The 19,315-nt window shown below is 38.9% G+C and overlaps 1 protein-coding gene across 4 annotated transcripts in view; it reads left to right on the forward strand.

Annotated features, from left to right (window-relative positions):
* Window positions 1-19,315, forward strand: part of LOC132227162 (uncharacterized) — a 46,284-nt gene that overhangs the window by 9,459 nt on the left and 17,510 nt on the right. The window contains exons 2-4 of one of the 4 annotated variants that reach the window (XM_059681950.1): window positions 344-472; window positions 5,573-5,645; window positions 5,751-5,827. In XM_059681950.1, coding sequence (XP_059537933.1) covers window positions 375-472; window positions 5,573-5,645; window positions 5,751-5,827 — 248 coding nt within the window. In that variant the 5' untranslated portion in view covers window positions 344-374. Of the gene's footprint in view, window positions 1-343; window positions 473-5,572; window positions 5,646-5,734; window positions 5,828-19,315 lie in introns of those variants that run through there. The other 3 variants (XM_059681953.1, XM_059681952.1, XM_059681951.1) reach the window with 3 other exon arrangements.

The raw sequence follows: 19,315 nt of genomic DNA on the forward strand, positions 1-19,315 counted from the left end.
CCAGCATTCCCAGATTGTGAGAGGGATCCCAGATTGGAGAAGGGTGCAGGCCAGGCTGAGGGACACCCCCCCCCCCATGCACAAATTTCATACACCGGGCCACTAGTAATAAAATAAAAATAAAAGAAAGCTAGAATTACTTCCAAAAAAGGGGGGTACATCCTGATTGGTCTAAGCTAATATACATCAATTCCAATCCCTCTTCTCAGTGGTTTGTATAGATATAGATATGTTGCAATCTTGGTCAATGAGACATAAAGAAAAACCATTGAGAACTTCTGGAAAAGGTTTACTAAATTTTTTTTAAAGACAAAATAAAATGAAGCGCTTTTTCTTCTTTTAGATGTTTTAAAGTCTGAGCATGATCACTAGGGATGAAATCTGAAGAACACAGAAGGATGGAAAGACGCTGGCCCCTTGATTCAGCTACTGAATTGGAAAACCCTAGGCTAGTCTCTCTTTCTTCAAACATGTAAGATATCACACCTCTGCATTGTTAAAACAGATTCATGACACATAAATAAAGTCAGTTTAATTGATAAAAATTCCAGAATGTAGAGGACATGGTGCTCAGTCAGCTCTCTTGATCTAGATAGAAATTGCAAGTTTACATTCCCAGTGATTGAGGATGACTGAGATAAAAGACATGAATAGAATCAACTGGTCTTGAGGTTCTGAATGGAACACTGGTATAAAGTTATTTTGGGGTTAGAACCAATAGATCTCTAAAATTCTTTGGGTCTGAACTGGCAGCAGCTCGTAAGACAGAAAATAGGTACTTTTTAAGGCACTCATATTTTTGACGGCCTGGTCTCTAGAAGTTGACATCCTTAGGTTGGTATGGGTGGAAGCTAGAACTGGCTGAGGCTTTTGGATACTCCTTTTAAAAAAAATTATGATAATTTATGTGCCATAAAGTTTATCATTTTAAAGTGTATAATTCTATGAGTTTTAGTAATTACAAGTCTACAATCACCACCACTATCTAATTAGAGAACATTTTCCATCCATCAATTAATAGACATTTGGGTTATGTCTACTTTTTGGCTGTGATGAATAGTTCTATGAACTTTTCTGTATGTTTTGGTATGAATATGTTTTTATTTCTCTTGGGCATATATCTACAAATATAAAAGCTGGTCATATGACAATTTTATTTTTAACCTTTTTATTTTTAACCACTGTTTTTTAAAAATTAAATTTATCGGGGTGACATTGGTTAATAAAGTTATATAAGTTTCAGGTATACAGTTCTATAATACATCATCTGTATGATATATTGTACTGTGTTTGCCACCCCAAGTCAAGTCTCCTTTCATTGCCATTTATCCCCCTTTTATACTCTTCTACCTTTCCCACTCTCCATTTCCTCTGCCATTCACCATACTGTTGTTTGTCAATGAGTCTTTCTCTTTTTCTTTGCTTTTGTTTTTATAATTTAAAAAATTTTTCAGTTACAGTTGGCATTCCATAGCATATTAGTTTCAGGTATACAGCATAGTGGATAAACATTTACATAACTTATGAAGTGATACCTCTAATAAATCTAGTACCTCCCTGACACCATACATAGTTATTACAATGTTATTTAATATATTTTTATGTTTTAATTTACATCCCTATGACTATTTTGTAACTGCCAATTTGTACTACTTAATCATTTCACCTTTTTATCCAGCCCTCCCACCCTCTCCCTTCTGGCAACAATCAGTTTGCTCTCTGTATCTATGAGTCTGTTTCTGTTTTGTTTGTTTATTTTGTTTTTAAGATTCCACATATAAGTGAAATCATGTGGTATTTGTCTTTCTCTATCAGACATATTTCACTTAGCATAATACCCCTTAGGTCGGCGGTTCTCAACCTGTGGGTTGCGACCCCTTTGGCAGTCAAACGACCCTTACACAGGGGTCGCCTAAGACCATCCTGCATATCAGATATTTACATTACGATTCATATCAGTAGCAACATTACAGTTATGAGTAGCAACGAAAATAATTTTATGGTTGGGTCACAACATGAGGAACTGTATTTAAAGGGCCAGAAGGTTGAGGACCACTGCCTTAGGTCCATCCATGTTGTTGCAGATGGTAATATTTCATTCTTTTTTATGGCCAAGTAATAGTCCATTATATATATGTATCACATCATCTTTAATCATTTATCAGTGCATACTTACATTGCTTCTATATGTTGGCTCTTGTCAACAATGCTGCAATGAACATAGTAATGCATATATATCTTTTTAAATTTGTGTTTTACTACCAGACTGTTTTCAGTAGCAGTTGCACCATTTTACATTTCTACCAGCAGTGCATGAGGTTTGTTCATATCCTTGTCAACACTTGTTATTGTCTGTTTTATTTTTATTATAGCCATCCTAGTGGGTGTGAAGTGGTATCTCATTGTGGTTTTGATTGGCATTTACCTAATGACTAGTAATGTTGACATCTTTTCATGTGTTATTGTCCATTTGCATATATTCTTAAATGTCCAAATCCTTTGCCCATTTTGAGTTATTTGTCTTTTTATTCTTGAGCTTACGAATTCTTTATATATTCTGAATACTAGACCCTTTGATGACCAGAACTATGGGCTGAGGTGTTTTCCCGGTGTTGTGTTTTGTGACATCGAAGAATGATCTATGTGGACCAGGAGATTTAAGTAAAAGTGTGGAAAATTTATTATAAGCAGATTCAGACTCCCTGCAAGGGGAGGAAGACCCAAGAGTGGGCTGCCCGTGAAAGCCTTGTATATATTTGCTACAAGTCTGCTTCTATGTCTATCTGTGTTGTCACCTGATTAATTCCCTCAATTGTTTTTGCCCAGCAACAGACCTGAACTTTCCCTGTTTCTATATGCTCTTTCTCTGTTCCTGTGCTGAACTTTTTCTGTTTCTATGCGTTCGTCTGTCTTATTGCTACAGGCTCTCCCTTGTTTTCCCATGCCTCCCGCTTTGAGTCCAGAAACATTTTATTATTTCTGCTTGGTTGGTTCCTGTGGTTAGGCTGGCTCAAACTGCCATGTCCACCCCTGCCTATGTTCTACCTGCCTTTGTTTTCAGCTGGAGCCCTGCCCTATCTGCCTGGGTTTCAAGTTAGGCCTGTTATCTTTTTACATATTTGAGTTGCAAAATTTTTTTCCATTCTGTGATCCATTGGCAGTTAATTTTTTGTATATGGTATGATATCAGGGTTCATTTTTATTCTTTCACATGTAAATATCCAGTTCCATTATCATGAATTCAAAAGACTATTCTTTCTTCCATTGAACTGTCTTGGAACTCTTGTCAAAAATTAATTTACCATAAATTTGAGGGTTTATTTCTAGACTCAATTGTAAGCCATTGATTTCTATATTTATCCTCATTGTCAGTACCACATTTGATTAATGTAGCTTTTATATTAAGTTTTGAAATTAGGAAATTGTTCTTTTTTCAAGATTGTTTTGGATATTCTGGATCCTTGAATTTCCATGTGAATTTTAGAAATTTTAGCATGTTAATTTCTGCAAAAACAACCATTGGAATTTTGACAGAGATTTCATTGAATCTGTAGGTCAACTGGGGAGTATTGCCATTTTAACAATATTAAGTCTTCAAATACATAAAATCTTTCTGTTACTTCTCACCTGACAATACTTTTTTTCCATTGTTTTTTAAAGAGTAGAAGAGAAAGAGGGTGAGAGAGAGAAACATCAATGTGAGAGAGACACATCGATTGGTTGTCTCCCACCTGTGCCCTGCTGGGGGACAGGGATTGATCCTGCAATCCCGATACCGGGAATTGAATCTGTGACCCTTTGGTGCATGGGTGGATGCTCTAACCATTGAGCCAGTGACCAGGGCAATATAGGATATCTTTTTAAAAAAAAAAAAACACGCATATTTTTATTGATTTCAAAGAGGAAGTGAGAGGGGAAAAGAGATACAAGCGTCAATGATAAGAGAGAATCACTGATAGGCTGCCTCCTACACACCCCCTACTGAGAATCGAGCCCACAACCTTGGGCATGTTCCCTTGACCAGAATTGAACCTGGGACCCTTCAGTCCTCAGACCAACGCCCTATCCACTGAGCCAAACCAACTAGGGCAAAGTAGCATAAATTTTAAGTGGTGTGCCTGCACTCTGTTTTTCCCATGACCCCTATTATTTGTAGTGCACAATTTTGCAGGACATGAAGTTTTTCACAAATGTATATATCATGGTACAGCTGTGGGGGAGGACAGATTTTTCTCTACTCTCAGGTTCTTTTGGCTAGTCTAATAATTAAATAGATATGAGTACATCAGCAAAAGAAAATAAATTTAATACATACATATGTATGGGAAACCCACATATGTGAGAGAGTCAGAGACCCCCACATGCACGAGAGTTTCTGAGATAGAAAGGGAGATTGAGGTATATAAGACTTCCTGAGCTAGGGATGAGGGAGGTACTTTGGGGGCTTCAAATGGTCATTGCAAGATGATAAGAAGAGCAGGTGTTCAGGAAATAGAAGTTTGTCCTGCCCTACAGATAGGTCAAAAGAGGTTACTTCTAATAATCACTTATTATGGGCAAGGCCTTTAATTTAAATTTTTCTAGGTAGTTAAGGGAGAGGCAGAGGCAAAAGTTATCTTCAGCTCAAAACAATCTACATACCACAGAGGCACATCTTGAGGTGACTCCCCATAACTCAAAGTAGAATGTTTAGCAACAGTGGCAGGACAATGAGATAGAGATGTTTATATAAACAGGAACTTTTGGTGTCATTCAAATCTCACTTTAAACAAATTCTCCTACTTCTCTTTTAGGAAGGGCTAATCAAGTCTGAGCCTCAGAAAATTTTCTTTATTAATAGTAATATTAATAAGTTAATATAGTTATTAATATCGTTAGCTTTTACCTAATGATGCTCAGTCCTCTAGGTGTCCCAGTCCTTTGATACTGTTGCTGCTGCCCAGTCCTCCAGTATGTGCTCTTCTTGTTCATTGCAAACCCATGAGGCCACTTAGCTTTGGTTTAGCCAGCCCCAGACTTCCCATTTAGTCACAATCCTGCGGTTTCACAAGCTGTTGGTAAATTGTGTCCTCATGGTCAGTGCTTCCTAAACTTAACATTTATAAGAATCACATGGAGGGCTTGTTCAATCACAAGTTCCTGGATGCCATCTCTGGAGCTTCTGACACGATATGATATGTTCGGGTTAAGTGAGAATTGGCATTTGTAACAAGCTCTCAGGTGATATTGATGCTGCTGGTTCAATGGTCACATTTTGAATGGCACTACTCAAATATCCTGCCATTAGCAGTATCTATCACTCACTCTGAGGCACCAGTTTATTCCCTATCAAAACTTTGTTTGTGGGCGTTGGGGGGTGGGGGTGGGGGAGTGGTGCACTATTGCATCAGCACAGTCATTTTCAACCAGGGGCAATTTTTATCCCCAGGAGACATTTGGCAATATCTGGAGACACTTTTTTGTTGCCCTAACTGGGTAAGAATACATAAATCTCAACTTTAAAACCAAGTGTTTGAATTATTACTTGTAGACATGATAACTTGTTTTCATATTCTTAACTTCTCCTTCTTAGGTCTGATGGCAGAATGGAAGACTTTACTAAAACTAGACCTTTGGACATTGGACCTATCTATTTCTTTGATCAGGTAATAATGTAGCTCAGTTTCATAAATTATAATTTACTTTTAAAAATATATTTCACTTTGACCAGTATTTTTCTCTACCTTTTAAATAGATTTATTTCATTTTAGATGAAACCAAAAAAGAAAAAATGGGAAAAGAGAGACCGTCTCCCCTATTTGGAGCACGCTTCAGAAGAAAAACATAGGTAAAACTTTTGGAATTACTCTGCATTGCTGGCATCACTGTATATTTTCAAAGGCTTATAAGGTGCTCAGAATCAATCCTTCCCTATTTCCTACCCTCTAAGAAACTACATCAAGAAATTACCATGTCAAAGCCGACTATGAAGTTAGTCAGAGAACTTTATTTTAGCCAGATTAGGATTAATGTAAGCATAATTGGTCAAATGGACCAGTCATCTGGTTTCTTTGCTATTCCACAACAAATCTAGCATGTTCTCTCTCTCTCTCTCTCTCTCTCTCTCTCTCTCTCTCTCTCTTCCCTCCCTCCCTCCCTCCCTCTCCCTCCCTCCCTCCCTCCCTCCCCCTACTTCCTTTTCTCCCCCTCCCTCCCTTCCTCCCTCCCTTGGGGAGTTTACACTAGCTGTTCCTTCTGCTTTCAGCATTGCTTACTCCCCTTCCCTTGTCTTTCTTTCTTTATTTATTTATTTTTATAAATATATTTTTATTTATTTTTTACAGAGAGGAAGGGAGAGAGATAGAGAGTTAGAAACATTGATGAGAGAGAAGCATCGACCAGTTGGGGATGTGCCCGCAACCAAGGTATATGCCCTTGACCGGAATCGAACCTGGGACCCTTCAGTCCGCAGGCCAACGCTCTATCCACCGAACTAAACCGGTTTTGGCGTTCTTGTCTTTATTTAAATACCACCTTTGTAGTGAGACTTTCTTGATTATTCTATTTCAAATTTCTACACCATCAACACCTTAGCAATTTCTATCCCCTTTCTAACTTTTCTGTTGCACTAAATTGCTTATTAATATTGTAAATGATATCCCTATTTATTTGTCTTCTCATGAGAATATCAGGTCTACAAGGATTTTTTATCTACTTGATCCCTTCTCTAGCCCCAATACCAAGAATAGTGCTTGGCACATAGGATGTGCTTAACAGATTTGTGATTAATAGCCATAGAATTGTGTTAGGACCACAAAGATGAATGAAATAATGGAACTAGTCATTTCACAATAGTTTGACCCTCTAGTTACCACAATTTAACTTGTGGAGTGGAAATTAAAATATTCTCACCTATTTTAGAACATATATCACAAGGCTAAATAAAGTTAAAAGTTGTTAATTTTACCAGTGAGTTCTCGAACAGGGGTGTTTCACCCTACAAGGGACATTTAGTAATTTCTGGAGACGTTTTTGTTTGTCACAACAAGGGGGATATGGTGTTATCATCTGGTATATAGAGACCAAGGTTGCTGCTAAACACCCTACAATACACAGGACAGCACCTTCAACTGAGAATTATCTGATCCGAATGTCAGCATTTCAGATTGAAAAACTGGGCTATACATTAAATTGGGGGGGGGGGGCGGGGTTGAGCAGTTTGAACTTTTCTCAAGACCATTACAAGTTGCTGTTATTTCCAGAAGTCTGTTGTCTTTTCATTTCCAACTCTCTCTGGTTTTGAAAAGCAGTTCAATATAATGTGATCATTTTGTTTTCACATTGCTTGTCTTATAATTGGTAATTAATGAGTCATATTGTCATATGAGCAATCAGTAGGTCTGTTTGTCATAGAGCTTGAGGGGTTTATTGGCTTCCCAGCTTTCTCATTTAATACATTCCTCAAAGTATGTGCTAGGCATTGCTTCTGTCCACTCTGCTTGGAAACATCCCATTTCTCCCACCAGCTATCCTGCTGCTATTGCACCAAAAACAAACTCCATACTTGTTACCATGAACTGCAAGCCCTTCTGTGATTTCTTCTTTTTTTATTTTTAATTAAATCTTTATTGTTCAGATTATTACATTTGTTCCTCTTTTTTTCCCCCATAGCTCCCCTCCACCCGGTTCCCACCCCACCCTTCGCCCTCACCCCGCCCCCACTGTCCTCATCCATAGGTGCACGATTTTTGTCAAGTCTCTTCCCGCATCCCCCACACCCTTTTCCCCCCGAAGAATAGTCAATCCACTCCTTTCTATGTCCCTGATTCTATTATAATCACCAGTTTATTCTGTTCATCAGATTATTTATTCACTTGATTTTTAGATTCACTTGTTGATAGATGTGTATTTGTTGTTCATAATTTGTATCTTTACCTTTTCCTTCGTCTTCCTCTTCTTAAAGGATACCTTTCAGCATTTCATTTAATACTGGTTTGGTGGTGATGAGCTCCTTTAGGTTTTCTTATTTGTGAAGCTCTTTATCTGACCTTCAATTCTACATGATAGCTTTGCTGGATAAAGTAATCTTGGTTGTAGGTTCTTGCTATTCATCACTTTGAATATTTCTTGCCACTCCCTTCTGGCCTGCAAAGTTTCTGTTGAGAAATCAGCTTACATTCGTATGGGTACTCCCGTGTAGGTAACTGATTTTTTTTCTCTTGCTGCTTTTAAGATTCTCTCTTTGTCTTTTGCTCTTGGCATTATAATTACGATGTGTCTTGGTGTGGTCCTCTTTGGATTCCTTTTGTTTGGGGTTCTCTGTGCTTCCTGTACTTGTAAGTCTATTTCTTTCACCAGGTAGGGGAAGTTTTCTGTCATTATGTCTTCAAATAGGTTTTCAATATCTTGCTCTCTCTCTCTTCCTCTGGCACCCCCATAATTCGGATGTTGGTATGCTTGAAGTTGTCCCAGAGGCACCTTACACTATCTTCATATTTTTGGATTCTTTTTTATTTTTGTTTTTCCGGTTGGGTGATATTTGCTTCTTTGTATTTCAAATCTTTGACTTGATTCTTGCAATCCTCTAGTCTGCTATTGGAACTCTGCATAATATCCTTTATTTCAGTCAGTGTATGCTTAATTTCTAGTTGGTCCTTTTTCATAGCTTCAAGGGTCTCACTTGATTTCTTGAGGGTCTCACTAAATTTATCGGTGGTTTCTAGAAAATTCTTGAAAAACCTTAAAAGTATAGTTTTGAACTCTATATCCAGTAGTTTGCTTTTCTCCATTTCTGTCATTTGTGACCTGTTTCTTTTTCTCCGCATTTTTTATGCTTCCTTGTGTTGATAGAGTGGCTTTCTGTGCTAGGTGTCCTATAGGGCCCAGTGGCTCAGCCTCTCAAATTACCTGAGGTGGACACTCTTGGTGCACCCCTTTGTGGGCTTTGTGCACAGTCTTGTTGTAGTTAAGTCTTGATTGTTGTAGGTATCACTGGGAGGAATTGACCTCCAGGCCAATTGGCTGTGAGAATCAGCTGTGTCTGCAGTGGGAGAACTTCTGAGCTGGAGACACCCTTCTGAGGCAAGACTTGCTTTAGTGGGGCTTTGGTGCTCACTGAGTCTGCCCCCCGAGTGTGTCCTTTATGGATCTGAGGAACTGCAATCTGGATGGTCCCACTCTGACCACCAGGCACACTGGCTCCTGGATCTCTAAGGAGGTGCTAATCTAGCCTCTGCCTGAGGCTACCCAGCAGGAGCTCAGCTGTGAAGCAATGCGAGTTGCCTTGGGGCCTTGGACCAGCTGCAGTTTGTTAGGTAATTTTCAGATTGCAAAGGGCTAGGCCTTTCATATGCAAAAGCCGGTGCACAGCTTGGGCGGGGCGGGGGTCCCAGGGGATCAACAGGGCGAAGCAAGCAGCTATGGCTGCCCTCAGAGGCCCCGCTTCTCAGTGTCCTGACAATCGCTGCAAGCACCTCCGAGAGGAAGCTGCCCTCGAGTTCCAACCGATGACAGACAGTCCAGTTTCTCCTGTATGAGTCTGGGTCCCCAGAGACTCGCCCAGAAATGGAGCTCAGAGCTTGAGACTCCCTACTGATTGAAAAAGACATCCGTGTCCTCAGACGCCAGCCCTCTCTACATGCGCCTCCATATCTCTGTTCTTTCCTTCTGCATCGAACCTCCTATGAGTCTCGATATGCTTTTCTCTTTCCTTCTAGTTGTAGAATTTCCACTCAGTCAGCCTTCCTGTGGTTCTGGATGATGTCCGTTCCATCTTTTAGTTGTATTCTTGAAGTGGTTGTGCTAAGCAGCAATCTCCGGTGTTTACCTAAGCTGCCATCTTGGTTTTTCCTCTGTGATTTCTTCTTATGTCTGCCCTCCAACCATGCATACCATTCCATGTCAGTCACTGCTCCCCAGCCATTATGGCCTATCTATTGCTTTCACAACCAAGCCCATTCCTGCATTAGGTTATTTGCATTTGCTGGACACTCTCCTTTGAATATTTTTCTGCCATATTATTTTATGGTTGGCTCTTCCTCGTCATCATTTGAGTCTCAACCCAGATGTCTCTTCAGAAAGACCATCTCTGATCTCCCAATCCAAAGAAACTAAGCCTCTCCTCCCCCCACCCTACCCCCATCCATTACTCTATTAAATTGCCCGGTTTTATTTTCACCAATACAATTATTGCTATCTGTAAATTTCTTTTCTTTGTCTTCTCTCTCTCTTTCTTTTCTCCCTCCCGGCATTCTTTCTCCAACTAGAATGTAAGATCCATGAGGGCAGAGGTTTGTCCTCTTCACCATCTCTCCCCAGCACCTAGAATTGTGCCTGATGAATATTTATTAAATGAAAGAATTATTTCTTCTCATGTGCTGTGTGCCTAGAGAAGTAGAGCTACTTTAAGACTGAGCCAGGTGCCAAGACCTTCATTGTTGATTATCTCTCGTTAAGATTTTTAAGTCTGGCCCTAGCTGGTTTGGCTCAGTGGATAGAGCGTCAGCCTGCAGACCAGATGGTCTTGGATTTGCTTCCCCTCAAGGGCATGTACCTCGGTTTTAGGCTCCTTCCCAACCTGGGTTCTGGTCAGGGTGAGTGCAGGAGGCAACCAATCGATGTATTTCTCTCACATCCATATTTCTGTCTTTCCCTTTTCCACTCTCCCTAAAAATCAATGAAAAAATATCCTCGTTTGAGGATTAAAAATAAAAAGATTGTTAAGTCTAGTTTTGAACTGGACAGTCCGTTATTTGAACTTTTGCCTGAAAAATAAACCAGATAGACAGTTGGTTGCGCGGCTGGGCTGCTGACTTCTCAGCAGTCTGAGGAGTTGGCTGTGGGCTAGCCAGACTCCTGGCCACGATGCGGGAGACAGCGGCCACCCTGAAGCTTTCGTCTTTCCACAGCTCCGCTCAGTACAGAAGAATGTGGGAGACCACGTCATCTTGATGGGGAGAGTGGCTGTTATCAGAAACCTATACATCCCAGAAATCTACAACATCAACACCCAGGGAACAGCTGCGAACCCAGGAATATCAGATCTCTAGCAGCACGAATACATGGACTTGGATGGGCTCTCTACCTTCTCAAGGAAAGGTCAGATTTTGCCTAGGAAAATGAGAGAGAGAGCTACAAAACCAGACACCCGGAGAAGAGAGATCATAGGGAGTCAAAGAAACAGCCCACATATGAAAGAAAAGGAGGCATCACCAGAAAAGGAAGTAAATGAAATAGAGGCAAGCAATATGTCAGAGAAAGAATTCAGAGAAATGGTCACAAGGTCGCTGAAAAGAATGGAAGTCAAATTCAACAATATGTATAAAAACGAAGACGAAATGAGGAAGAACCAAGAAGAAATGAAAAATGACATTGCTGCTATAAGGAACTCAATAGAAAGCATCAAGAGTAGACTAGAAGAAGTAGAGAACCTCATCAGTGAGCTAGAAGACAAGGTAGGAAAAAATACCCAAGCAGAGCAGTATCTGGAAAGAAAACTTAAAAAACAGGAGGAGAGCCTAAGGCAGCGGTTCTCAACCTGTGGGTTGTGACCCCTATGGGGGTCAAATGACCCTTTCACAGGGGTCGCCTAAGACCATTGGAAAACACATATATAATTACATATTGTTTTTGTGATTAATCACTATGCTTTAACTGTGTTCAACTTGTAACAATTAAATTGGGGGTCACCACAGCATGAGGAACTGTATTAAAGGGTCGTGGCATTAGGAAGGTTGAGAACCACTGGCCTAAGGGAACTTTGGGACAACACAAAATGAAACAATATGCCGCATAATAGGGGTGCCAGAAGGAGAGAAAACTGAGCAAGGAATAGAAAACCTGTTTGAAGAAATAATGACAGAAAACTTCCCTGATATAAGTAAGAAAAAAATCACACAAATCCAAGAAGCTCACACAGTCCAAAACAAAATGAACCCCAAAAGACCAAAGCCAAGGCACATTATAATTAAATTGTCAAACACCAATGACAAAGTAAGAATCTTAAAAGCGGCCAGAGAGAGACAGAAAGTTACCTACAAAGGATCCCCAATCAGACTGACGACTGATTTCTCAACAAAAACACATCAGGCCAGAAGGGATTGGAATGAAATATACAAAGTCATGCAAAGGAAGGGTCTAAATCCAAGAATACTGTACCCAGCAAGGCTATCAACCAAAATCGAGGGTGAAATCAGGAGCTTCACAGACAAAAAAGGACTAAGGGAGTTTATCACCACCAAACCAGCAATGCAAGAAATGCAAAAGGGTCTTCTGTAAAAAGAAGAAATAAGAAGCGAAGAAGGAACACACACTTAAAGAATACAAATGGCTACAAACAAGTACCTATCAATAATAACTTTAAATATAAATGGATTAAATGCCCCAATCAAAAGACATAGGGTAGCTGACTGGATAAGAAAACATGACCCACATATCTGCTGTCTACAGGAAACCCACCTCAGAAAAAAGAACTCACACAGACTGATGGTGAAGGGATGGAAAAAGGTTTTTCAGGCAAATGGAAATGAAAAAGAGCTGGGGTAGCAATACTTATATTGGACAAATTAGATCTCAAAGTGAAGGACATAACAAGAGATAAAGAAGGCCACTTCATAATAATAAAGGGAGCAATCCAACAAGGAGAAATGGAGAAATGACTCTGGTAAACATATATGCACCCAATACAGGAGCACCCAAATACATATATAAAAAAAAACTTCTGGAGGATATCAAGGGAGAGATTGACAGCAATACAGTCATAATAGGGGACTTTAATACCCCACTATTGCCATTGGACAAATCTCCTAAACAAAAACTCAGCAAAGAAACATCAATCCTAAATGACTCACTAGATCAGGTGGAATTAATTGACATCTTCAGAACATTTCACCCCAAAGCCACAGAATATACATTCTTCTCAAGTGCACATGGGACATTCTCAAAGATAGACCATATATTGGGTCATAGGCAAAGTCTCTTCAAATTCAAGAGGCTAGAAATCATATCAAGTATCTTCTCAGATCACAGTGGCATAAAACTAGAAATCAACTACAATAAAAACAATTTAAAAAATCAAACACCTGGAGGCTAAATAGCATGCTATTAAATAATGACTGGGTTACCAGAGTGATAAAAGAAGAAATAAAAAGCATCATGACAACAAATGACAATGAAAATAAAACAATCCAAAATCTATGGGACACAGTGAAAGCAGTCTTGAGAGGGAAGTTCATAGCTCTACAAGCCTACCAAAAAAAAAACCAAGAAACAATGGTAATAAATTACCTAACCCTACAACTCAAAGACTTAGAAAGAGAGCAACAACAACAACAAAAAGCCCAGCGTAAGCAGAAGGAAGGAAATAATAAAGATAAGAGCAGAGATAAACGAAATAGAGACCAAAAAAACAATACAAAAGATCAACAAAACCAAGAGCTGGTTCTTTGAAAGGATAAACAAGATTGATGAACCTCGCCGAAACCGGTTTGGCTCAGTGGATAGAGCGTTGGCCTGCGGACTGAATGGTCCCAGGTTCGATTCCGGTCAAGGGCATATACCTGGGTTGTGGGCACATCCCCAGTAGGAGATGTGCAGGGGGCAGCTGATCGATGTTTCTCTCTCATCGATGTTTCTAACTATCTCTCTCCCTTCCTCTCTGTAAAAAATCAATAAAATATATTTTAAAAAAAAAGATTGATGAACCTCTAGCCAGGCTCACCAAGAAGCAGAGAGAAAGGACCCAAATAAACAAAATCAGAAATGAAAGAGGTGAAATAACAACCGATCCCACAGAAATACAAACAATTATGAAAAAATATTATGAACAACTCTGTCCCAACAAAAAGGACAACCTAGACGAAATGGACATATTCTTAGAAAAATACAAGCTTCCAAAACTCAACCAAGAAGAATAAAAAAAAACACCTGAATAGGCTGATAACTACTGAAGAAATTGAAACAATGATCAAAAATCTTCCAGCAAACAAAAGCCTTAGTCCGGACAGCTTTGCAGGGGAGTTCTACCAAGCATTCAAAGAAGAAGTAAAACCTATCCTACTCAGACTATTCCAAAAAATTCAAGAGGAAGGCACATTTCCAAGCTCTTTCTATGAAGCCAGCATTACCCTAATTCCAAAACCAGATAAAGACACCACCAAAAAAAGAGAACTACAGGCCAATATCCTTGATGAACATAGATGCTAAAATTCTCAACAAAATTCTAGCAAATTGGATTCAGCAATACATTAGAAAGATCATACACCATGATCAAGTGGGATTTATTCCAGGAATGCAAGGATGGCACAATATCTGCAAATCAATAAATGTGATACATCACATAAACAAACTGAGAGACAAAAATCATATCAATTGATGCAGAAAAAACATTTGACAAAATCAAACTCCCTTTATTGATGAAAACTCTCAGCAAAGTGGGAATAGAGGGCTCATACCTCAACATAATAAAAGCCATATATGACAGACCTACAGCCGACATCATACTCAATGGGCAAAAACTAAAACCATTTCCTCTAAGAACAGGAACAAGACAAAGATGCCCACTTTCACCACTCCTGTGTAACCTAGTACTAGAAGTACTAGCCATAGCAATCAGACAAGAAGAAATAAAAGGCATCCAAATTGGAAAAGAAGAAGTAAAACTGTCCTTATTTGCAGATGACATGATACTATATACATAGAAAACCCCAAAGACTTCATCAATAAACTACTAGACTTAATAAATGAATTTGACAATGTAATAGGATACAAAATTAATGCCCAGAAATCTATGGCATTTTTATACACCAATAATGAACTCACAGAAAGAGAAATGAAAAAAACAATCCCATTTACCTTTGCACCAAAAAAACCTAAGATGCCTAGGAATAAACTTAACCAAGGATGTAAAAGACTTGTACTTGGAAAACTACAGGACATTGAAAAAAGAGATAGAGGAAGTCAAACAAATGGAAGAACATCCCATGTTCATGGATTGGTAGAATCAACATCATTAAAACGTCCATACTACCTAAAGCAATCTATAGATTCAATGCAATACCTATTAAAATACCAACGGCATATTTCAAAGATCTAGAACAAACTCTCCAAAAATTCATCTGGCATAAAAAAAGATGCAGAATAGCCACAGCTGTCCCGAGAAAGAAGGACAAAGTTGGAGGGATCACAGTACCAGACATCAAACTATATTACCAAGCCACGGTTCTCAAAACTGCCTAGTACTGGCACAAGAACAGACTTATAGACCAATGGAACAGAATAGAGGATCCAGCAATTGACCCAAGCCATTATACTCAATTAATATTTGACAGAGGAGGCAAGAGCATACAATGGAGTCAAAACAGTCTCTTTAATAAATGGTGCTGGGAAATTTGGTCAGATACATGCAAAAAAAAAAAAAAAAGAAAGAAAAAAAAAAGAAACTAGATCACCAAATTACACCATACACAAAAACAAACTCAAAATGGCTAAAGGACTTGAATGTAAGACTGGAAACCATAAAAACCCTACAAGACTCCATAGGCAGCAAAGTTGCAGACATATGTAATAGCAATATCTTTACAGACACAGATCCTAGGGCAAGAGACACTAAGAGAAAATAAACAAATGGGACTGCATCAAAATAAAAAGCTTCTGCACGGCGAAAGAAACCATCAACAAAACAACAAAAAATCCCACTGCATGGGAGAACATATTTGCCAATGTTATCTCTGATAAGGGTTTAATCTCCAATATTTACAGGGAACTCATACAACTTAACAAAAGGAAGATAAACAATCCAATCAAAAAATGGGCAAAGGATCTAAATAGACACCTTTCTAAAGAGGACATTCAGAAAGCCAAGAGACATATGAAAACATGCTCAAAGTCACTAATCATCCGAGAGATGCAAATCAAAACAACAATGAGGTACCATCTCACACCTGTCAGACTGGCTATCATCAACAAATCCACAAACGACAAGTGCTGGAGAGGATGTGGAGAAAAAGGAACACTTGTGCACTGCTGGTGGGAATGCAGACTGGTGCAGCCACTATGGAAGACAGTATGGAGTTTCCTCAAAAAACTACAAACGGAACTCCCATTTGACCCTGTGATCCCACTTCTAGGAATATATCCCAAGAAACCAGAAACACCAGTCAGAAAGGATATATGCACCCCTATGTTCATAGCAGCACAATTCACCATAGCTAAGATCTGGAAACAGCTTAAGTGCCCATCAGTAGATGAATGGATTAGAAAACTGTGGTACATCTACAGGATGGAATACTATGCTGCTGTAAAAAAGAAGGAACTCTTACCATTTGCAACAGCATGGATGGAACTGGAGAGCATTATGCTAAGTGAATAAGCCAGTCAATGAAGGAAAAATACCACATGATCTCACTCATTCATGGATAATAGAGAGCATTATAAACTTTTGAACAGTAATAGATACAGAGGCAGAGCTGCCTCAAACAGATTGTCAAACTGCAGTGGGAAGGTCAGGGAGGGTTGGGGGGCAGGAGGGAGGCGGGTAAGAGTTCAACCGAAGGACTTGTATGCATGCATATAAGCATAACCAATGGACATAAGACACTGGGGGGTAGGGAAGGCCAGGGGATTGTCAAGGGCGGGGGGAAAAAAAGGACACATATGTAATACCCTTTGTAATACTTTAAGCAAAAAAAAACACAAAAAAATGGAACTGCCATTGGACCCAGTAATACCACTTCTAGGAATATATCCCAAGAAACAGAAACACCAATCAGAAAGGATATATGCATCCCTATGTTAATAGCAGCACAATTTACCATAGCTAAGATCTGGAAACAGCCTAAATGCCCATCAGCAGATGAGTAGATTTGAAAACTATGGTACATTACACAATGGAATACTATGCTGCAGTAAAAAAGAAGGAATTCTTACCATTTGCAACAGCATAGATGGAACTGGAGAGCATTATGCTAAGTGAAATAAGCCAGGCAGTGAAAGAAAAATAACACATGGTCCCACTCATTTATGGACAATAAGGAACATTATAACCTAATGAACAAAAAGATAGATACAGAGGCAGAGAAACATCGAACAGACTGTCAAATTACAGCGGGAAGGCTGTGGAGTGTTGGGGGGGGGGCAGGTAAGAGATCAATCGAAGGACTTATATGCATGCATATAAGCATAATCAATGGACACAAGACACTGGGGGTGGGGGTAAGGGCATGTGCTGGGGGTAGGAGAGGCCGGGGGAAGGTCAATAGGAGAAAAACGGAAAAAAAATACGTTCAAACTTTCTACATACTACTTTTGTTTAATAAATTCACCTTTCATTAAAAAAATAAACCAGATATATAAATATTATTTTTAAATATGTATTAAATTTCTTAACCTTCTTAATATCCTTCTGAAGGAGGTATAATTATTGACTGTACGTACATATTGAGGCAATTAATAAATGGAAGGTATTACAGTTTATTATTATTTTAAGTAGTCTTATTCTTTTATTTGAGCAATAGATAAATCTGAGAGTTGTAAATGCATATTTACAGGATGTTACAAAGAAAATACCATAAAATTGAGATAACACAGTAGCTGCCTCATAGGTTTAGTATTAGAGTTTGGAGAAATGATGTTATGAGAGCAACTTTGAAAGTTTATTATAACGGGATATAGAAATGTATGAGTTATAATAATAATATTATGTTTAAAGTTTTCAAAAATAGGTCTTCCATCTAAAAAATATTAATGTGAAAATAGAACCAATGGCTAAAGATCTACATTTACAATTCTTATTCCAATTCAAATGCCTTTTGATCTAAAAAAGTTGCCTTTTTACATTAAACCCTCAGTTGAGAAACCAATGTTATTTTTCAAACTATGTTAATGTACCACCATTTAGGAGAAAGATGTGACTCTTTAGTGCTCTGTACCATTTTATAAAGTCCATCGGGTGGTGTTGACATGTTTCACCACATTGACTTGGTGAAAGAGAACATTTTGAAATTGTAATGACAAACAGGAGTGGAGGGAGGTAGGAGAGTTTATAGGGGTGATAAATGCTCCTGGAAAGAGGCATGATATACATGTGAGGTATTATAGAATTTTACACTTTAAACCTATATAATTTTACTAATCAATATAACCCTAATACATTCAGTAATAAAGAAATTGTGATGACGAGGGTAGCTGTCTTAGAAATATTAGAACAACTGGTTTAGAGGAAAACATTCCAAATTTTAAAATCATAGCGCTCCCGCTCCAAACTGTCCCAGCTATCAAAAGCCCTCATCAGTCTCTAAGCTTCTCAAATGCCTCTTCTAGATTTGGTAAATTCCCTCTCCCTGCACCTAACCTCCTACAAAGGTGGTCATGGGGAATATGAGGCTTACCTGTTTGGATTTCTGTCTTCTCTCAAATACAATAACATCTGATAGGGGTGTGTTGGATGGGTTAAGGCAGTGGTCGGCAAACCGAGGCTCGAGAGCCACCTGAGGCTCTTTGGCCCCTTGAGTGTGGCTCTTCCACAAAATACCACTTGTGGGTGTGCACGTACAATACGATTGAAACTTTGTGGCCCATGCACAGAAGTCGGTTTTCGGCCTAGGCGAGTCTATTTTGAAGAAGTGTCATTAGAAGAAGTGGGGGGTGTCGGTTGGTAGGGTGACAGGAGAAGCGGCGCAGGTGGGCCGTGAGATACACAGCGCGCGATTCATGCACGAGTTTAGTGAGCCAGTCAGCAGTCTCATGGAGCAGTGGTTAGTGCTAGTCGCCTTCGCAAATCGCGCACAGGTGACAAAAGTACCTACTCGAAGCATAAAGTTACCTGTATTTTCCAACCAGCTGCAGATCCTACAGATTTTTGTCATCAATTTAAGAATTGTAATTCTTTTGTGTTGGTGGCTTTATTATTATAAAATGAAACATTTTTTTAGGTGCCCTGTTTGAGATGGCTACAAAGAAGCAGCAAAGAAAAACGGAAGATGAAAACCGTGAATTTAAATTTGAATGTACCTACCTATATAGTTTAAGTTTAAAAAAATTGGCTCTCAAAAGAAATTTCAATCGTTGTACTGTTGATATTTGGCTCTGTTGACTAATGAGTTTGCCGACCACTGGGTTAAGGGAACACAATAAGTTTGTAGACTTAGAACCTAAGAAATTCAGGGAAGCCTTTCTGGAAAAAATGATCTATGTCTTGTCTTATAATTAAACAAATGAATAAATGACACACATATATTGGTTTTTTTCTTCTGTGTATAAAAAAAATGTTTCTTGTGGAAAAGTTAGAAGAGCATCCTATCTAATAATAGACAAACATGGTAATTAACCATACCTCTGACAC

This window comes from Myotis daubentonii, chromosome 2 (assembly GCF_963259705.1).
Source record: "Myotis daubentonii chromosome 2, mMyoDau2.1, whole genome shotgun sequence".
In the NCBI taxonomy this organism is placed as follows: Eukaryota; Metazoa; Chordata; class Mammalia; order Chiroptera; family Vespertilionidae; genus Myotis; species Myotis daubentonii.